Source organism: Scleropages formosus, chromosome 4, assembly GCF_900964775.1.
Source record: "Scleropages formosus chromosome 4, fSclFor1.1, whole genome shotgun sequence".
Lineage (NCBI taxonomy): Eukaryota > Metazoa > Chordata > Actinopteri > Osteoglossiformes > Osteoglossidae > Scleropages > Scleropages formosus.
In genome coordinates, this window is record NC_041809.1 from 28,455,791 (window position 1) to 28,472,934 (window position 17,144).

At 41.0% G+C, this 17,144-nt stretch overlaps 2 protein-coding genes across 6 annotated transcripts in view; both read left to right on the top strand.

The window, feature by feature from the left end:
• LOC108934196 (protocadherin gamma-A11-like) overlaps positions 1 to 17,144 on the top strand; it is a 96,588-nt gene that overhangs the window by 32,556 nt on the left and 46,888 nt on the right. For 2 of the 5 annotated variants that reach the window (XM_018751741.2, XM_018751744.2), the window contains exon 1: positions 4,354 to 6,877. The exons of 2 other annotated variants lie outside the window; for them this stretch is intronic. In XM_018751741.2, coding sequence (XP_018607257.1) covers positions 4,475 to 6,877 — 2,403 coding nt within the window. In that variant the 5' untranslated portion in view covers positions 4,354 to 4,474. Of the gene's footprint in view, positions 1 to 928; positions 3,418 to 4,353; positions 6,878 to 17,144 lie in introns of those variants that run through there. One more of the 5 variants, XM_029251194.1, reaches the window with a different exon arrangement.
• On the top strand, positions 10,219 to 13,197 carry LOC108934116 (protocadherin gamma-A11-like). The gene is made up of 2 exons (XM_029250817.1): positions 10,219 to 12,627; positions 13,126 to 13,197. The coding sequence occupies exons 1-2, from the start codon at positions 10,219 to 10,221 to the stop codon at positions 13,195 to 13,197; spliced, it is 2,481 nt and encodes an 826-aa protein (XP_029106650.1).

The window sequence follows — 17,144 nt, forward strand, 5'->3', positions numbered from 1 at the left end:
GTGTATTCAGCTCAGCTGTATGAAGGCAAGTTAAATTAACAAAGTTAGAAGATTTACATTGAATTTTAAGTTTCTTATATGATTCATTACCGTACTGAGAATTAAATATGAGTTAAACTGATTTACACACTGTGGGCAATATTCTAACAATGCAATATGCACCATAAATTTGTAGATTAACAATCGGCCCAATAAGAGGAGCGTAAACAGTGCTGCGTATGCAGAAACTACAGGCGGCGATATTTGCGAAATGAAATAATGGAAGTTGTTCAACGACTGAAAGCCATGCAGACTTTAACAGCTTTTTATTTATTTCTTTATTTATTTATTTATTTATTGCTGGGGGGTAGTGTGTTTGCTGTAATTTGAAAGGTACGTGGGACGAATAAAGACAGGAATAATAAATACTCGGTGAGACTATAAATAAATTAAATAAAAAATATTACATCAGCCTAGACCTTCTGTAGTGCATTTTAAATATCTTCTTTAGAACATTCATCTTAATCCCTCCCATCTGTGATACGTCTATATCAAATGTCTAAACATAACATAAAAATATCCATTTGACAAAAACTGAACTTTTACTGTTGAATGTTAAAAGATGGCATTCAAGGAACAATTGATTGGAAAATAAAGTATCAACAGAATCTGTGCAATGGAGGCCCTTTGTAACATGTAAGTACGCTGTAAAATCTTGCGTCGTAACAAAACACAAACGTGTGTTTCCTGGTGGTGTCTGCAAGGGCCGCTGTTGGTTCAGGAGGCGAGCTCAAGCGAGTTAAAAATACCAGGGAGGTCTTTTCAGAGATTGTCTAAGGACTGAGCGAGGTCCGTAGTATAAGGCGAAACTGGTGGATTGCAACAGCACTGGGAGAAAGAAAACGGTCAGACTATAGCTACCTATATACAGCATATATGAAAATGCATTTCACAGGAAACGTTCACTAATCGTTGACTAATGTCTATGATTTGGACATTGCTTTAATCGAGAAAAACAGCTCAAGAAAGGAAATGGCATTTCGAAAACCATATTCCGCTTTTACCTGTCTCGTGCGACTTTGGTTTGTTGTTTTCCTTCATTATTCTGTTCATGGACAAGTGAGGTATTCTGTTCCTGAAGAGATGGCGAAGGGCTCTGCTATCGGCAACGTGGCTGCGGATCTGGGGATTGATATTAAAAGACTGAAGAGCGGACGAGCTCGTGTCGTTACCGGAGACAACACCCGCTACGTGGATCTCGTTACAGACAAAGGAACATTGGTGGTGAACGAGCGAATAGATCGGGAGTTGCTGTGTAAACAAACAAGTCCGTGTAGTCTTAATTTTGAGATTATTCTAGAGAATCCGATTCAGTTAATTGATGTGATGATTGAAATAACAGATGTAAATGATCACGCTCCGACATTTCCGAAAGAGGAAACATATATTGAGATCAGCGAGGCGACACTGCAGGGCGCGCGCTTCCTCCTCGACAGCGCTTACGATCCCGATGTTGGTGTAAATAGCATACAGAGCTACAGTTTGAGACCAACTGATAATTTCGTATTGAAGCAAGAAACGCGTCCTGCTGGCAATAAGTACATTGAGATGATGTTACAGTCCCCGGTGGACAGAGAGAAACAGGAGGAATTGTCTCTTATTCTCACAGCTACAGATGGAGGCCACCCTCAGAGGTCCGGAGCAATGAAAATAAACATAAAGGTACTCGATGCCAATGATAATGCTCCCGTTTTTGGTAAAAAGCAGTACACAGCTTCCGTTCATGAAAATTCTCCGAAGGGAACGCTTGTGACCACAATAAGTGCAACGGATGCAGACAAAGGCGCCAATGGAGAGGTGAGGTACACTTTGAGACTAACAGGAGAAACGGAAAGTGGACTGTTTGAAATAAATGAGATGTCGGGGGAGATTTTTGTTAATGGACTAATAGATTTTGAAAAAGATGAAAAATATGAGCTAAGTATTGAGGCGAGAGATCACGGAGGCATTACTGATTCATGTGCAGTAATTATTGATGTAATTGATGTCAATGATAACATCCCCGTGATAACATTAACATCATTTACGAATCCAATTCCTGAAGACGCGTTACCGGGGACTACTGTAGCTGTAATTAATGTTAAGGACTTGGATTCGGGACAGAATGGTCAAGTGAACTGTGCTGTCGCAGCAAAATCCCCCTTTGTGATAAAATCATCTATAAGAAATTATTTTACTTTACAAATCGACGAGCAACTAAATCGTGAAACACAGTCCGAGTACAACATTACTATAACTGCTACAGACGAAGGGTCGCCTTCTCTCTCCAGTAATAAAACGTTACATATTAGAGTTTCCGATGTGAACGATAATCCTCCAATATTTGAAAAACAATCATATACTGCCCTTGTCTTGGAAAACAATTCTCCGGGGACGTCGATATTTGTTGTTAGAGCCATGGACGCGGACTGTTGTCAAAATGCGCAAGTCTCGTACGTTCTGGAAGATTCGGATGTGAACGGTGTTCCTGCGTCCTCGTTCGTTTCATTAAATTCTGAAACCGGTATTATTTATGCCGTCCGCTCATTTGATTACGAGCAACTTCGAGGATTTCAGATCAGTGTGAGAGCTCACGATGGAGGATCTCCTCCTTTGAGTGGAAATGCTACTGTTCATATCGTAATTCAGGACCAGAACGACAACGCGCCTCAGGTTCTGTACCCAGTACAGACTGGTGGATCACTGGTGGCTGAAATGGTGCCCCGTTCAGCAGATGTTGGCTACCTCGTCACTAAAGTGGTGGCTGTGGATGTGGACTCTGGACAGAATGCATGGCTCTCATACAAACTGCTGAAAACGACAGAAAGGGGACTCTTTGATGTGGGATTACAGAACGGGGAAATCAGAACTGTCCGTCAGGTCAGTGATAAAGATCCAGTGAAACAGAAGCTTACAGTTGTAGTGGAGGACAACGGACATCCCTCTCGATCAGCTACAGTCAGTGTGAACGTGGTGGTGGCCGACAGTTTCCCTGAAGTGCTCTCTGAGTTCAGTGACTTTACGCACGACAAGGATTACAGTGACAACTTGACTTTTTATTTGGTATTGGCACTGGCTTCTGTTTCCTTTCTTTTCATTTCATCTTTGGTAGTTATTATATCGTTAAAGATCTACAGATGGAGACAATCTCGGATCTTCTACCAGTCCAACCTTCCTGTTATTCCGTATTACCCCCCGCACTACACTGATGCTGGAGGTACAGGAACTCTACAGCACATGTACAATTACGAGGTTTGCATGACAACAGACTCCAGGAAAAGCGATTGTAAGATTGTCAGGCCTTGCAGCGAGAGCATTTTAGTGATAGATACCTCTGCTGAGGACACCATTAAACAGAGGCAAATGGAGAAAAACATCCTGGATGACTTTTCCAAACAGGTAAGGGAAGTAATGTTTTTGTTGCCTATAGTATTCCGATTTGGTGCAATTTGTTGTGAAATGTTGCAATTACTCTCAATACTAATTTGAATATTTGTTTTAGTACTGCAGTGCACTTAACTATAGTCTTTGTCCACATTGAAGGGAAAAATAATTTCTATATTGCATATTTTTCTCAGTTTTTTTTTAAGTGTGTGCTTGTGAAGTCAATGCCAATGCAAGAAATTGACATTGCTCTCTAATAAGAGAACAATAATTGCCTACAGGTACAGCAGGAGGAAAAAAACTTCTAAACAGTCTTCCTTACTTAAGCTTGATTTAACGATGCCATATTCATCCTAGAGCTATGGTATTGTATTTTAAATGATATCGTCAAAAATAAAAATTGATCAACTGCATTGATTGTATGATATCCAAAAGAATGCTACACATTTAGGTACTTAATAATACGGGAATTTTGGAAGTTGCACTTCAATAGCCAGCTTCTCCCTTGCAATCAAGGACCCATGTTGGAAAACTGCTTTTCCCACTGAGCTCTTGAGTGCAGACACTTACAGTGAATTACTGCAGAAAACGCTTTGCTGGAAAAATACTTAAACATCACTTGTCGGGATATAGCTAAATACTAGAAAGCAACACCGCACTAAAAATTCTTATTTTATGCTCTGGAGTACATCGCCTCATAACAAGTTACCATACTGTAACAGGAGGTACAATGTAATAGGGCTCAGCGGTGTGTTTCCTGTGCGTGTCTGCAAGGGCCGCTGTTGGTTCAGACTAGCAAAGCTTCATGACGTCCCTTGTATATTGTGTGTTTCGGGCAGTCCGGGGCCCAGTGGCAGAATGTGATATTCATGGATGGTCACAAAACAAGCGAAAGAAACCACTTGGATCATAACTGCCAAGACTGAACCTCTTTTACAAAATATTTTTTAGCAGCAACGAAGTGGTGGAAAGGATACCTTAGCCCGATTTATATTTGGACACCTTTGTTTGCCAGTTTCGTTAATTTGGATGAACCGCTTTTAATAACCACAATACAGCAGAGGAAAAGAAAATGGCACTGAGAAAAAAATGTTGCGGGTCTAATTACCTGGCACTGCTTGGGTTAATTTTTCTTTTCTTTCATTATCCTGTTCACGGACAAGTGCGATATTCTATTCCTGAAGAGATGGCGAAGGGCTCTGTTATCGGCAACGTGGCTGCGGATCTGGGGATTGATATTAAAAGACTGAAGAGCGGACGAGCTCGTGTCGTTACCGGAGACAACACCCGCTACGTGGATCTCGTTACAGACAAAGGAACACTGGTGGTGAACGAGCGAATAGATCGGGAGTTGCTGTGCAGTGAAATAGCTACGTGTAGTTTCAGCTTTGAGATTATTCTCGAAAATCCTATTCACTTATATGGGGTAAATATAGAAATAACAGATGTAAATGATCACGCTCCGATATTTCCGAAAGAGGAAACATATATTGAGATCAGCGAGGCGACACTGCAGGGCGCGCGCTTCCTCCTCGACAGCGCTTACGATCCCGATGTTGGTGCAAATTCCATACAGAGCTACACTTTGAGACCAACCGATAATTTCGTATTGAAGCAAGAGATGCGTCCTGATGGTAATAAATACATTGAGATGATGTTACAGTCTCCGGTAGACAGAGAGAAACAGGAGGAATTGTCTCTTATTCTCACAGCTACAGATGGAGGTCACCCACAGAGGTCCGGAGTAATGAAAATAAACATAAAGGTACTAGATGCCAATGATAATGCACCGGTTTTTAACCAGAAACTTTACAGAGCCTCTGTTCCGGAAAACTCGTCGAAGGGAACGCTTGTGACAAAAGTAAGTGCAACGGATGGAGATATAGGCGCAAATGGAGACGTAAGGTACACTTTGAGACAAAAAGCAGAAACAAGCAATGGAGTGTTTGAAATAGATGAAATATCGGGGGAAATTTTTGTTCGTGAAATTATAGACTTTGAAAAGATTAAAAAATATGAGATAAACGTTGAGGCTCGAGATTATGGGGGCTTTACTGATTCGTGTGCAGTAATTATTGACATCATTGACGTGAATGATAATACCCCCCTTATAACATTAACGTCATTCACGAATCCTGTTTCCGAAGACGCGTTGCCAGGAACCACTATAGCTGTAATTAATGTTAAGGACCTAGATTCTGGAGAAAATGGCCAAGTTAGCTGTTTCACCAGTGCAAATAGTCCATTTGTCATAAGGTCATCCTTTAAAAATTACTTTACATTGCAAACTACGGAACAACTGGACAGAGAAACACAGTCCGAGTACAACATCACTATAACTGCTACAGACGAAGGGTCGCCTTCTCTCTCCAGTAATAAAACGTTACATATTAGGGTTTCCGATGTGAACGATAATCCTCCACTATTTGAAAAACAATCATATACCGCTTTTGTAGTGGAAAACAGCTCTCCTGGAACATCAATACTTGCTGTTAGAGCCACGGACGCGGACTGTTGTCAAAACGCACGAGTCTCGTACGTTCTGGAAGATTCGGATGTGAACGGTGTTCCTGCGTCCTCGTTCGTTTCATTAAATTCGGAAACCGGTATTGTTTATGCCGTCCGCTCATTTGATTACGAGCAACTTCGAGGATTTCAGATCAGTGTGAGAGCTCACGATGGAGGATCTCCTCCTTTGAGCGGAAATGCTACTGTTCATATCGTAATTCAGGACCAGAACGACAACGCGCCTCAGGTTCTGTACCCAGTACAGACTGGTGGATCTCTGGTGGCTGAAATGGTGCCCCGTTCAGCAGATGTTGGCTACCTCGTCACTAAAGTGGTGGCTGTGGATGTGGACTCTGGACAGAATGCATGGCTGTCATACAAACTGCTGAAAACGACAGAAAGGGGACTCTTTGATGTGGGATTACAGAACGGGGAAATCAGAACTGTCCGTCAGGTCAGTGATAAAGACCCAGTGAAACAGAAGCTTACAGTAGTAGTGGAGGACAACGGACATCCCTCTCGATCAGCTACAGTCAGTGTGAACGTGGTGGTGGCCGACAGTTTCCCTGAAGTGCTCTCAGAATTCAGTGACTTTACGCACAGTACGGATTACAATGACAACTTGACTTTTTATTTGGTATTGGCACTGGCTTCTGTTTCCTTTCTTTTCATTTCATCTTTGGTAGTTATTATATCGCTAAAGATCTACAGATGGAGACAATCCCGTATCTACTTCCAGTCCAACCTTCCTGTTATTCCTTATTACCCACCACATTACGCAGACGCTGGTACAGGAACTCTACAGCACGTGTATAATTATGAGGTTTGCATGACAACGGACTCCAGAAAAAGCGATTGCAAATTTGTTAGGCCTTGTAGTGAAACTGTTTTAATGATGGATTCAAGTGTTAAGGAAAGGCACGGGCATGAAAGAAACATTTTGGATGATGCAAACATTTGCGAAAAGGTAAGACAATATCTTGCTGTTTAAACATATTAATTTATTTTCTGGTTTTTCTAGTTTATTGTACAATGGTGCAGTAATTGTTGTCAGTGTTAATTTGGCCTTTAATTGTATCAGTCATGATATATTTTTCATCACAATATTTTTCCATTTTACTGTGTTTATCCTCCAACCATTGAAGTAAAATATTTTCTGTATTACGTTTTTCTCATTAAGATGATTTTTGTTGGCCTTTTTTAATTTTCGACTATGGGTTTTAATCTTAGGTTTCTGGAGTTTCATTTTTTGTACTTTTTTATGGGGGTTTCATTCGGGTGCTCTAGTTTGTTCCCTTGGTCCAAAGGCATGTGTTTCTAGTAAATTAGTGATTCCAAATTGCCCACAGTGTGTGACTGTATGAGTCAAAGTGTATGTGGATATTCAGCCATAGTCTGGAGACCCTTTACAGGGACTGTGCATACAAGCCTTGCAGCCTGTAATTCCAGGATAAGTTCCAGACTACAATAGCCCTTATGTGGAGAATTAGGTAGTGATAGTGGGACTGAATAAGAAATATTATGCTTTCAGTATTGTGAAATGAAAATGCATCCTCATTCAGTTTTTTGGTTTTTCAAATTTGAACACAGTTACCGCTCATTTTGTCCTCACCAAGTCTTCATAACAAATAAATTAAACCTCAAATGGGACATAAGATACCGTCAATTTTTGACAGTATTTCTTTACTAAAACAATTAAATATGCACAAGTCAAGTGTGATAAAGTTACTGCACCAACTTCTGCGTCTGTTTAGCCATCTAGCAGACACCTGTTGATTCAAAAGCGATACCATACCACTTTCCATACAAACAGAAGCTTTGACAGTTTGGAATGAAACATTCAGGTATCAGTGTACACAGCATGCCAAGGAAATTGTGATGGTCTCATAAAAGCAATTTTTTGTGTTTATCAGCCTCGAACATCTTATAAAGCCATTTTCAAACAGTCTTAAGTCCTGCATTTCCCAGAGAGAAAAATTATTTGATAAAGGAAGGGCATTCAAGATACATGCTAGTTTATCCATGAGTTTCTGTCACAAAAGAAAAAAAAAATTCACAATGAAACCATATCATGCTGAGAAAAACTGCAAAGAACCTGGAGTTATTATGACGTTATTATGAAACAAAAGACAGGAAATGGTTATCTCATAATGGTAATACATTAATACTTTTTTAGTCTTCATTCAGTGTATACTCAGCACGTCCTGTCTTTTGTATTCATGAAATGTTGTATCTCTTGTTACTGCACAGCAATAATCTGAAAGCTCTGAATGGGCTCCGTTTGATATCTTTTCTCCATTTCTGCAGTGTCCTGGTGAAGTCCCTCACCATGCTCATTGGTCACTGTTCCATACCTGGCTGGAAAAAATGTAGATGAGAGTGCAAAAAATTTATCTTCATTGACTTGTGGCATCAAAAGCTTTTGTATGCCTTGAGGAGTTTTTGCAGGTCCTTCTATTTGTCTGCCTTGTTCTTTTAGGAAATTTGTTGCCCTGAACTTTAAGGCTTCCCATGTCATCCTTTCCTTGCTATGGACAAATGCATTATCTTGAAGAAGTCCGCAGATCTGAGGACCATACACTTTCCTTTATTTTAGGTTCATTTAGCCTTTGAAATTTTTTTCTGAGATAAACAGCTTGATGTGTAAGGATGATAACAAAATCTTCCATGATTCAGCAAGTGATGGATGCTGAACAGTTTTCTTGCCAGGCTCCAGAAACTGACAGATTTGCCAGTCTGTCTTGTAGTGGGAATCTGTCGCCCGACTTTCTGTTCACAGATAAAACAATAGTACTTTGTGTATCCCAACTGCAGACCAAGCAAGACAGCAAAAACCTTCATGTTGCCACAAAGCTGCAATTGATGTTGGTCATAGTTTATGGACCTCAAAAGTTGTTTGATGTTGTTATAGGTTTTCTTCACATGGACTGCATAACTACCTGGAATTGATGGCAAACATTGTCATTATGCAGCAAAATAGCTTCAAGTCTCCTCTTTAATTGATGAACAGTCGCCACTTATATTATATTATACACACACACACACACACACACACACATTTTCAGAACCGCTTATCCCATACAGGGTCACGGGGAACCGGAGCCTACCCGGTAACACAGGGCGTAAGGCCGGAGGGGGAGGGGACACACCCAGGACGGGACGCCAGTCCGTCGCAAGGCACCCCAAGCGGGACTCGAACCCCAGACCCACCGGAAAGCAGGACCGTGGTCCAACCCACTGCGCCACCACACCCCTCTCTATATTATATTATATTGTATTATATATGAACGCATACACTGACAGTAGTATATCCTGAAAACTAGAGCCAATCAACAATTGTAAGCATAATTTTCGTTCTTAGTAACCTAGAAGTAGCAAAGTCTGAATATATTTGTTTCAGATGCATTTTGGCTGTAGACCGGTGAATTAGTTAACAGTTACTGTGTTTGGTCATTTCAAAGCTGTGTACATAATCGGAGGGAATCCAAACATTTCTGCGCACAAAAACTTATGTATTTTATTTTACTGCAAAAACACGCACCGCCTTCTACCTAAAAAATATGTACCGCCTAGTTTATTTATAAAACGTAGCTTTCACTTTTAATTTAAAAAACCTTATTAAATTATCCACAGTGATGTGTTTTGTAACAGGACATGGTCATAAGAAAAGATATTCTGAACGTGTGAATCAAGGTGAAGCCCGACTTCGTATAGTGTGGACCTTGTACAGTGCAATTTAAATATTTATTCCAAGATATTCACCGTTAGTGTTATAATTTTCAATATTTTCATTGAATTTATAACTTATATGTTAAAAATTCAGTTTGATAATAAGGTAACTTATGAGGCTGGGTTGAAATATGGCTCATAACAGCATGAAAATATCGACAATCTGTGCACTGGAGAATATCCCTTCGTAACAAGGTATCACTGTAAAATGTTGCATTGTAACAAAGCATAAGCGTGTGTTTCCTGAACAAGTCTGCAAGGGCCGCTGTTGGTTCAGGAGGCGATCTTGAGCTAAAAATATTAGGGATGTCTTTCCTGAATTTCCTAACATTCAGAGCGCGGCCCAGTGGCACTGGTGGAAGGAGACGAATGGTGAAATACAACAGCACAGGGTGGAAGAAAACAGTCGGACTATAACTACTTGAAAATATTGCATATTTAAAATGAGTTTTTAAAAAAATCGTTGCGAATCATGGATGCTACATTTCGTGTTGATTTGTTTTTGGATGCGTTTTTTGTTGGTCAGTTTCTGTAATCTGAAGATTGATTTAATCGAGAACAACAGACACAAGAAAGGAGATGGCATTACGGAAACCGAATTACGGTTTTATTTCTCTGGTACAACTCTGGATTATTATTTTCTTTGATTGTACAGTTCACGGACAAGTGCGATATTCTATTCCTGAAGAGATGGGGAAGGGCTCTGTTATCGGCAACGTGGCTGCGGATCTGGGCATTGATATTAAAAGACTGAAGAGCGGACGAGCTCGTGTCGTTACGAGAGACAACACCCGCTACGTGGATCTCGTTACAGACAAAGGAACACTGGTGGTGAACGACAGAATAGATCGGGAGCTGCTGTGTAAACAAACATCTCCTTGTAGTTTTAATTTAGATATTATTATTGAAAATCCGATTCAGCTGATTGACGTATTGATAGAAATAACAGATGTAAATGACCATGCCCCGACATTTCCGAAAGATGAAGTAAACATTGAGATCAGTGAAACCGCTACGCAGGGCGCGCGCTTTCGACTGGACAGCGCTTACGATCCCGATGTTGGTGTAAATACCATACAGAGCTACAGTTTGAGACCAATTGATAATTTCGTGTTGAAGCAGGAGACGCGTCCTGATGGTAATAAATACATTGAGATGATGTTACAGTCCCCGGTGGACAGAGAGAAACAGGAGGAATTGTCTCTTATTCTCACAGCTACAGATGGAGGTCACCCACAGAGGTCCGGAGTAATGAAAATAAACATAAAGGTACTCGATGCCAATGACAATGCCCCGGTTTTTAACCAGAACATCTACAGGGTCTCTGTTCCAGAAAACTTGTCGAAGGGAACGCTTGTGATAAAAGTAAGTGCAACGGATAGAGACAAAGGTGTTAATGGAGAGGTGAGATACACTTTCAGACATAAAGCAGAAACAGAAAGTGAACTGTTTGAAATAAATGAGATGTCGGGGGAGATTTTTGTTAATGGACTAATAGATTTCGAAAAAGATGAAATATATGAGCTAAATATTGAGGCGAGAGATCACGGAGGTTTTACTGATTCATGTGCAGTAATTATTGATGTAATTGATGTCAATGATAACATCCCCGTGATAACATTAACATCATTCACGAATCCGATTCCCGAAGACGCGTTAATTGGAACGACTATAGCTGTTATTGATGTGGAGGACTTGGATTCCGGACAAAATGGTCAAGTGAATTGTGTTGTCACAAAAAAATCCCCTTTTGTAATAAAGTCGTCAGTCAGAAATTATTTTACTTTACAAATCGACGAGCAACTAAATCGAGAAATACAGTCCGAGTACAACATCACAATAACTGCTACAGATGAAGGATCACCTTCTCTCTCCAGTAATAAAACGTTACATATTAGGGTTTCCGATGTAAACGACAATCCTCCAATATTTGAAAGACAGTTATATACTGCCTTTGTAGTGGAAAACAATTCTCCGGGGTCGTCGATATTTGTTGTTAGAGCCACGGACCCGGACTGTTGTCAAAACGCGCGAGTCTCGTACGTTCTGGAAGATTCGGATGTGAACGGTGTTCCTACGTCCTCGTTCGTTTCATTAAATTCTGAAACTGGTGTTATTTATGCCGTCCGCTCATTCGACTACGAGCAACTTCGGGGATTTCAGATCAGTGTGAGAGCTCACGATGGAGGATCTCCTCCTTTGAGCGGAAATGCTACTGTTCATATCGTTATTCAGGACCAGAACGACAACGCGCCTCAGGTTCTGTACCCAGTACAGACTGGTGGATCTCTGGTGGCTGAAATGGTGCCCCGTTCAGCAGATGTTGGCTACCTCGTCACTAAAGTGGTGGCTGTGGATGTGGACTCTGGACAGAATGCATGGCTCTCATACAAACTGCTGAAAACGACAGAAAGGGGACTCTTTGATGTGGGATTACAGAACGGGGAAATCAGAACTGTCCGTCAGGTCAGTGATAAAGATCCAGTGAAACAGAAGCTTACAGTTGTAGTGGAGGACAACGGACATCCGTCTCGATCAGCTACAGTCAATGTGAACGTGGTGGTGGCGGACAGTTTCCCTGAAGTGCTCTCGGAATTCACTGATTTTACGCACGACAAGGATTATAATGACAACATGACATTTTATTTGGTTCTGGCTTTGGCTGTTGTCTCCTTCTTCTTTATTTCATCTTTAATTACTATTATTTCAGTGAAAATCTACAAATGGAGGAGGTCTCGCATCTACTACCAATCCAATTTACCAGTTATCCCATATTTCCCACCTCACTACACAGATGGTAGTGGTACAGGCACCCTAAAACATCTGTATAATTATGAGGTCTGCATGACAACGGACTCCAGGAAAAGCGATCTGAAGATTGTTAGGCCTTGCAGTCAGAGCGTTTTAATGATGGATCCAAGTGTTGAAATTATGAAGCATGGGCAAAGAGACAGAAGTAATCTGGATGATGCTGACCTGTCAGATCAGGTAAGGGAAATATTGCTTTTGGATACATCTTTTGTATTTCTTTCTTTCCAGTTTTGACTGCTGCATTCTGCAGTAATGTAATGATTAAGTTGAGTATTAACACAAACACACACACACATTGTCTGAAACCACTTGTCCCAAATGGGGTCGCAGTGAACCAGAGCCTAACCCAACAATACAGGGTAAAAGGCTGGAGGGGGAGGGGACACATGCAGGATGGGATGCCAATCCATCGCAAGGCACCCCAAGCGGGACTCAAACCCCAGACCCACCAGAGAGCAGGACCCAGTCAAACCTGCTGCAGCAGTGCACCCCCCTATACTTGAATATTAGCTTACATTTAAATTTTACAGCACAACTTTATATCTGCTTTAAAACTTTTTGAAAAGCAGTGCTTATCCTTAACTTTGGTAGTATAATAATTTTCAAAGTCTATTTAACTAAAGGAGTTTTTACATTCTCAATGAGTCACTTTTTGAATCCCCTTGTCCTTGTCAGACTCGTGCTGGAATCACTGGGCCCAAAAGTAGGAGGGATATGGCCTGGACAGGGCGCCAGTCTATTACATGAATGAATGTATTTGAATTTTTTTATTGCGGAAAACATTATACTTACATCTGTAGTAAAGAGCCGTAATGTGGCACAGTTCTGATCCCAGTGTTTCTTTCACTTTAACAGATTGCTATATTATTCACATTCTAAAGAGACAATTAACCAAACCACGTCTGTGCTGTGGTGCTCTGTAGTAATGAACTGTATCGAAAAAATGTTCTCCAAATTTGTTATTATCAGAGTTGAATATAAAAAAGTTAAAGCTGGTGAAGATTCGCCTGTCCGTTCATATAATGCATTAGTTCTTGGTTTCTGAGAGGTAGGTCGCTTTAGAGAGAAATCTCTGCTGAACGAATAGAGGCAATTGTAAACATATCGATATCTCCCATTTTCCTAGAATCAGCTCGACTTAAGTTTACCTTGCTGCCTTTATTTCACGTGGGCAATAAAATGACATTATCCATCGTTCATCCAAAATATTGGCTTCTTAATTGTCTTTTCAGATATATTCGATTTCTTATTGGCTGCATCAGTTCACCATTTAATGATCTAAATGAATTTTACAATCAACCAGCATGTGACAGTAAGGGGGCTTTTCTAGCTCCGTATTTCTCAGGTCTTTATCAAAACATGAAATTGATTTCGTACAGCATCAAAAATACTTACCATGTCTGAATGCAAGCATTTCCCTTCAAGACTGGCAAACTCTGCAAAGGAGTAGAGGGTGTTTCTCGCCCTTGACTCTAAGGGCCGCTGTTGGTTCAAGAGGAAAGCTAGAATTATCGGAATATAGAAGGACGTCCCCTGTTTCTCTTTTTTTGTTTTCCTGACATCGAGGCTCAGAGTGTGGAGGCGACATTGGTGGCTTACCGGATTACCAGAGGGAAGGAAACCGCTCGGATCATAACCAGATGTTTTCAGGTTCTATTTAAAAGCTTTTTAACAGGAACGTTGACATGGAAACGATTTAATGTCGATTTTTCTGCCTGGATACTTATTTTCTTAGCCACCTTCTGACAATTAGATTTTGTTCGAATCAATAACAGTATAGTAGTCGGAAGACAATGACACTGAGAAGAAAGTGTTATGGTTTAATCGGTCTCTCCCGACTCTGGTTCTTTCTTCTTTTCTTTCATTATCCTGTTCACGGACAAGTGCGATATTCTATTCCTGAAGAGATGGCGAAGGGCTCTGTTATCGGCAACGTGGCTGCGGATCTGGGCATTGATATCAAAAGACTGAAGAGCGGACGAGCTCGTGTCGTTACCGGAGACAACACCCGCTACGTGGATCTCGTTACAGACAAAGGAACATTGGTGGTGAACGAGAGAATAGATCGGGAGATGCTGTGCAGCGAAATGTCACCGTGTACTTTCAGTTTTGAGATAATTCTAGAGAATCCGCTTCAATTGCTTGACGTAATGATAGAAATAACAGATATAAATGATCACGCACCGACATTTCCGAAAGATGAAGTAAATATTGAGATCAGTGAAACGGCTACGCAGGGCGCGCGCTTCCTCCTCGACAGCGCTTACGATCCCGATGTTGGTGTAAATACCATACAGAGCTACAGTTTGAGACCAACTGATAATTTCGTGTTGAAGCAGGAGACGCGTCCTGATGGTAATAAGTACATTGAGATGATGTTACAGTCCCCGGTGGACAGAGAGAAACAGGAGGAATTGTCTCTTATTCTCACAGCTACAGATGGAGGTCACCCTCAGAGGTCCGGAGTAATGAAAATAAACATAAAGGTACTCGATGTGAATGACAATCCTCCTGTTTTTAACCAGAAGCTTTACAGGGCTTCTGTTCCAGAAAACTCGTCGAAGGGCACAGTTGTGGCAAAAGTAAGTGCAACGGATGCAGATAAAGGCGCTAATGGAGAGGTGAGATACAATATCAGAAAAACTGGAGACACAATCAGTGGAGTTTTTCAAATTAAAGAAACGTCAGGAGAAATTTTTGTTACTGGTACAATAGATTTCGAAAGGATTAAAAAAATTGAGCTAAGTATTGAAGCTAGAGACCCCGGAGGCTTTAGTGACTCGTGTGTAGTCGTTATTGAGGTAGTTGACGTGAATGATAACATCCCAGTGATAACCTTAACATCATTTACAAATCCGATTCCTGAAAACGCGTCACCCGGCACTACTATAGCTATTATTAATGTTAAAGACATTGATTCGGGACAAAATGGTCAAGTGAACTGCGCTGTCACAGCAAAATCCCCCTTTGTGATAAAATCATCAATAAGAAATTATTTTACATTACAAATCGACGAGCAACTAAATCGAGAAACACAGTCCGAGTACAACATCACAATAACTGCTACAGATGAAGGATCACCTTCTCTCTCCAGTAATAAAACGTTACATGTTAGGGTTTCCGATGTAAACGACAATCCTCCAGTATTTGAAAAACAGGCATATACTGCCTTTGTAGTGGAAAACAATTCTCCGGGGTCGTCGATATTTGCAGTTAGAGCTACGGACGCGGACTGTTGTCAAAACGCGCGAGTCTCGTACGTTCTGGAAGATTCGGATGTGAACGGTGTTCCTGCGTCCTCGTTCGTTTCATTAAATTCTGAAACTGGTATTATTTATGCCGTCCGATCATTTGATTACGAGCAACTTCGAGGATTTCAGATCAGTGTGAGAGCTCACGATGGAGGATCTCCTCCTTTGAGTGGAAATGCTACTGTTCATATCGTTATTCAGGACCAGAACGACAACGCGCCTCAGGTTCTGTACCCAGTACAGACTGGTGGATCTCTGGTGGCTGAAATGGTGCCCCGTTCAGCAGATGTTGGCTACCTCGTCACTAAAGTGGTGGCTGTGGATGTGGACTCTGGACAGAATGCATGGCTCTCATACAAACTGCTGAAAACGACAGAAAGGGGACTCTTTGATGTGGGATTACAGAACGGGGAAATCAGAACTGTCCGTCAGGTCAGTGATAAAGACCCAGTGAAACAGAAGCTTACAGTAGTAGTGGAGGACAACGGACATCCCTCTCGATCAGCTACAGTCAATGTGAACGTGGTGGTGGCGGACAGTTTCCCCGAAGTGCTCTCGGAATTCAGTGACTTTACGCATGATGTGGATTACAATGACAACTTGACTTTTTATTTGGTCTTGGCTTTGGCTGTGGTCTCCTTCCTCTTTATTTCTTCTCTGTTGACTATTATATCAGTGAAAATATACAGATGGAGGAAGTCTCGCATCTACTACCAGTCAAGTTTACCTGTTATTCCGTATTACCCACCACATTACGCAGATGCTGGAGGTACAGGGACGCTGCAGCACGTGTATAATTATGAGGTCTGTATGACAACGGACTCCAGGAAAAGCGATTGCAAGATTGTTAGACCTTGCAGTCAGAGCGTTTTAGTGATGGATCCCAGTCTTAATGAGAAGCATGGGCAAAATGAGAGACATGTTCTGAATAATGCAGAGGTTTCCGAACAGGTAAGCCAAATGTTAATTATGCAGCCTCTGATTTTTTACGTTTATCTGACCCTCCTCTCCAAAGCACCTTACAGTTTTTCTTAGCTATCTGTAATTCTTTACTTGTTCAAGGAGCTGGTTAAGTTTTACCGAAGAACCGTAGGGTAAATGCTTTGCTTAAGGGGTACTACAGCTGGAGATTAGATTTGAACCTGCAACTTTTGAGCTCAACAGCAGTAAGGCTAACTGCTGTACTAGCAGCTGTATCATTCACTGTTTTGCGATTTGTGTTTCTGCATTCTACAATAATGTAGTCTTGTGCTTGAATATTAACTTGCATTTTTATAGTGTTGTTTTAAAGCTTTCTCTTTAATTACAGTGCCTGTTCTCAGTTTTAGGAGTAAAATAGTTTCTGAAGTGCATTTTTTCCCCAAATAATCTAATATTTGCATTATGAACAATAACAGCTTCTTCTTTGACATACTCGTGGTGTTCTGAAGTCAATCAACGTGC

Coding starts and splice junctions, on each gene's coding strand:
- LOC108934116 (XM_029250817.1), top strand. CDS start 10,219: ATGGCATTACGGAAACCGAATTACGGTTTTATTTCTCTGGTACAACTC. Junction 12,628..13,125: donor ATGCTGACCTGTCAGATCAG/GTAAGGGAAATA, acceptor TGTCCTTGTCAG/ACTCGTGCTGGAATCACTGG.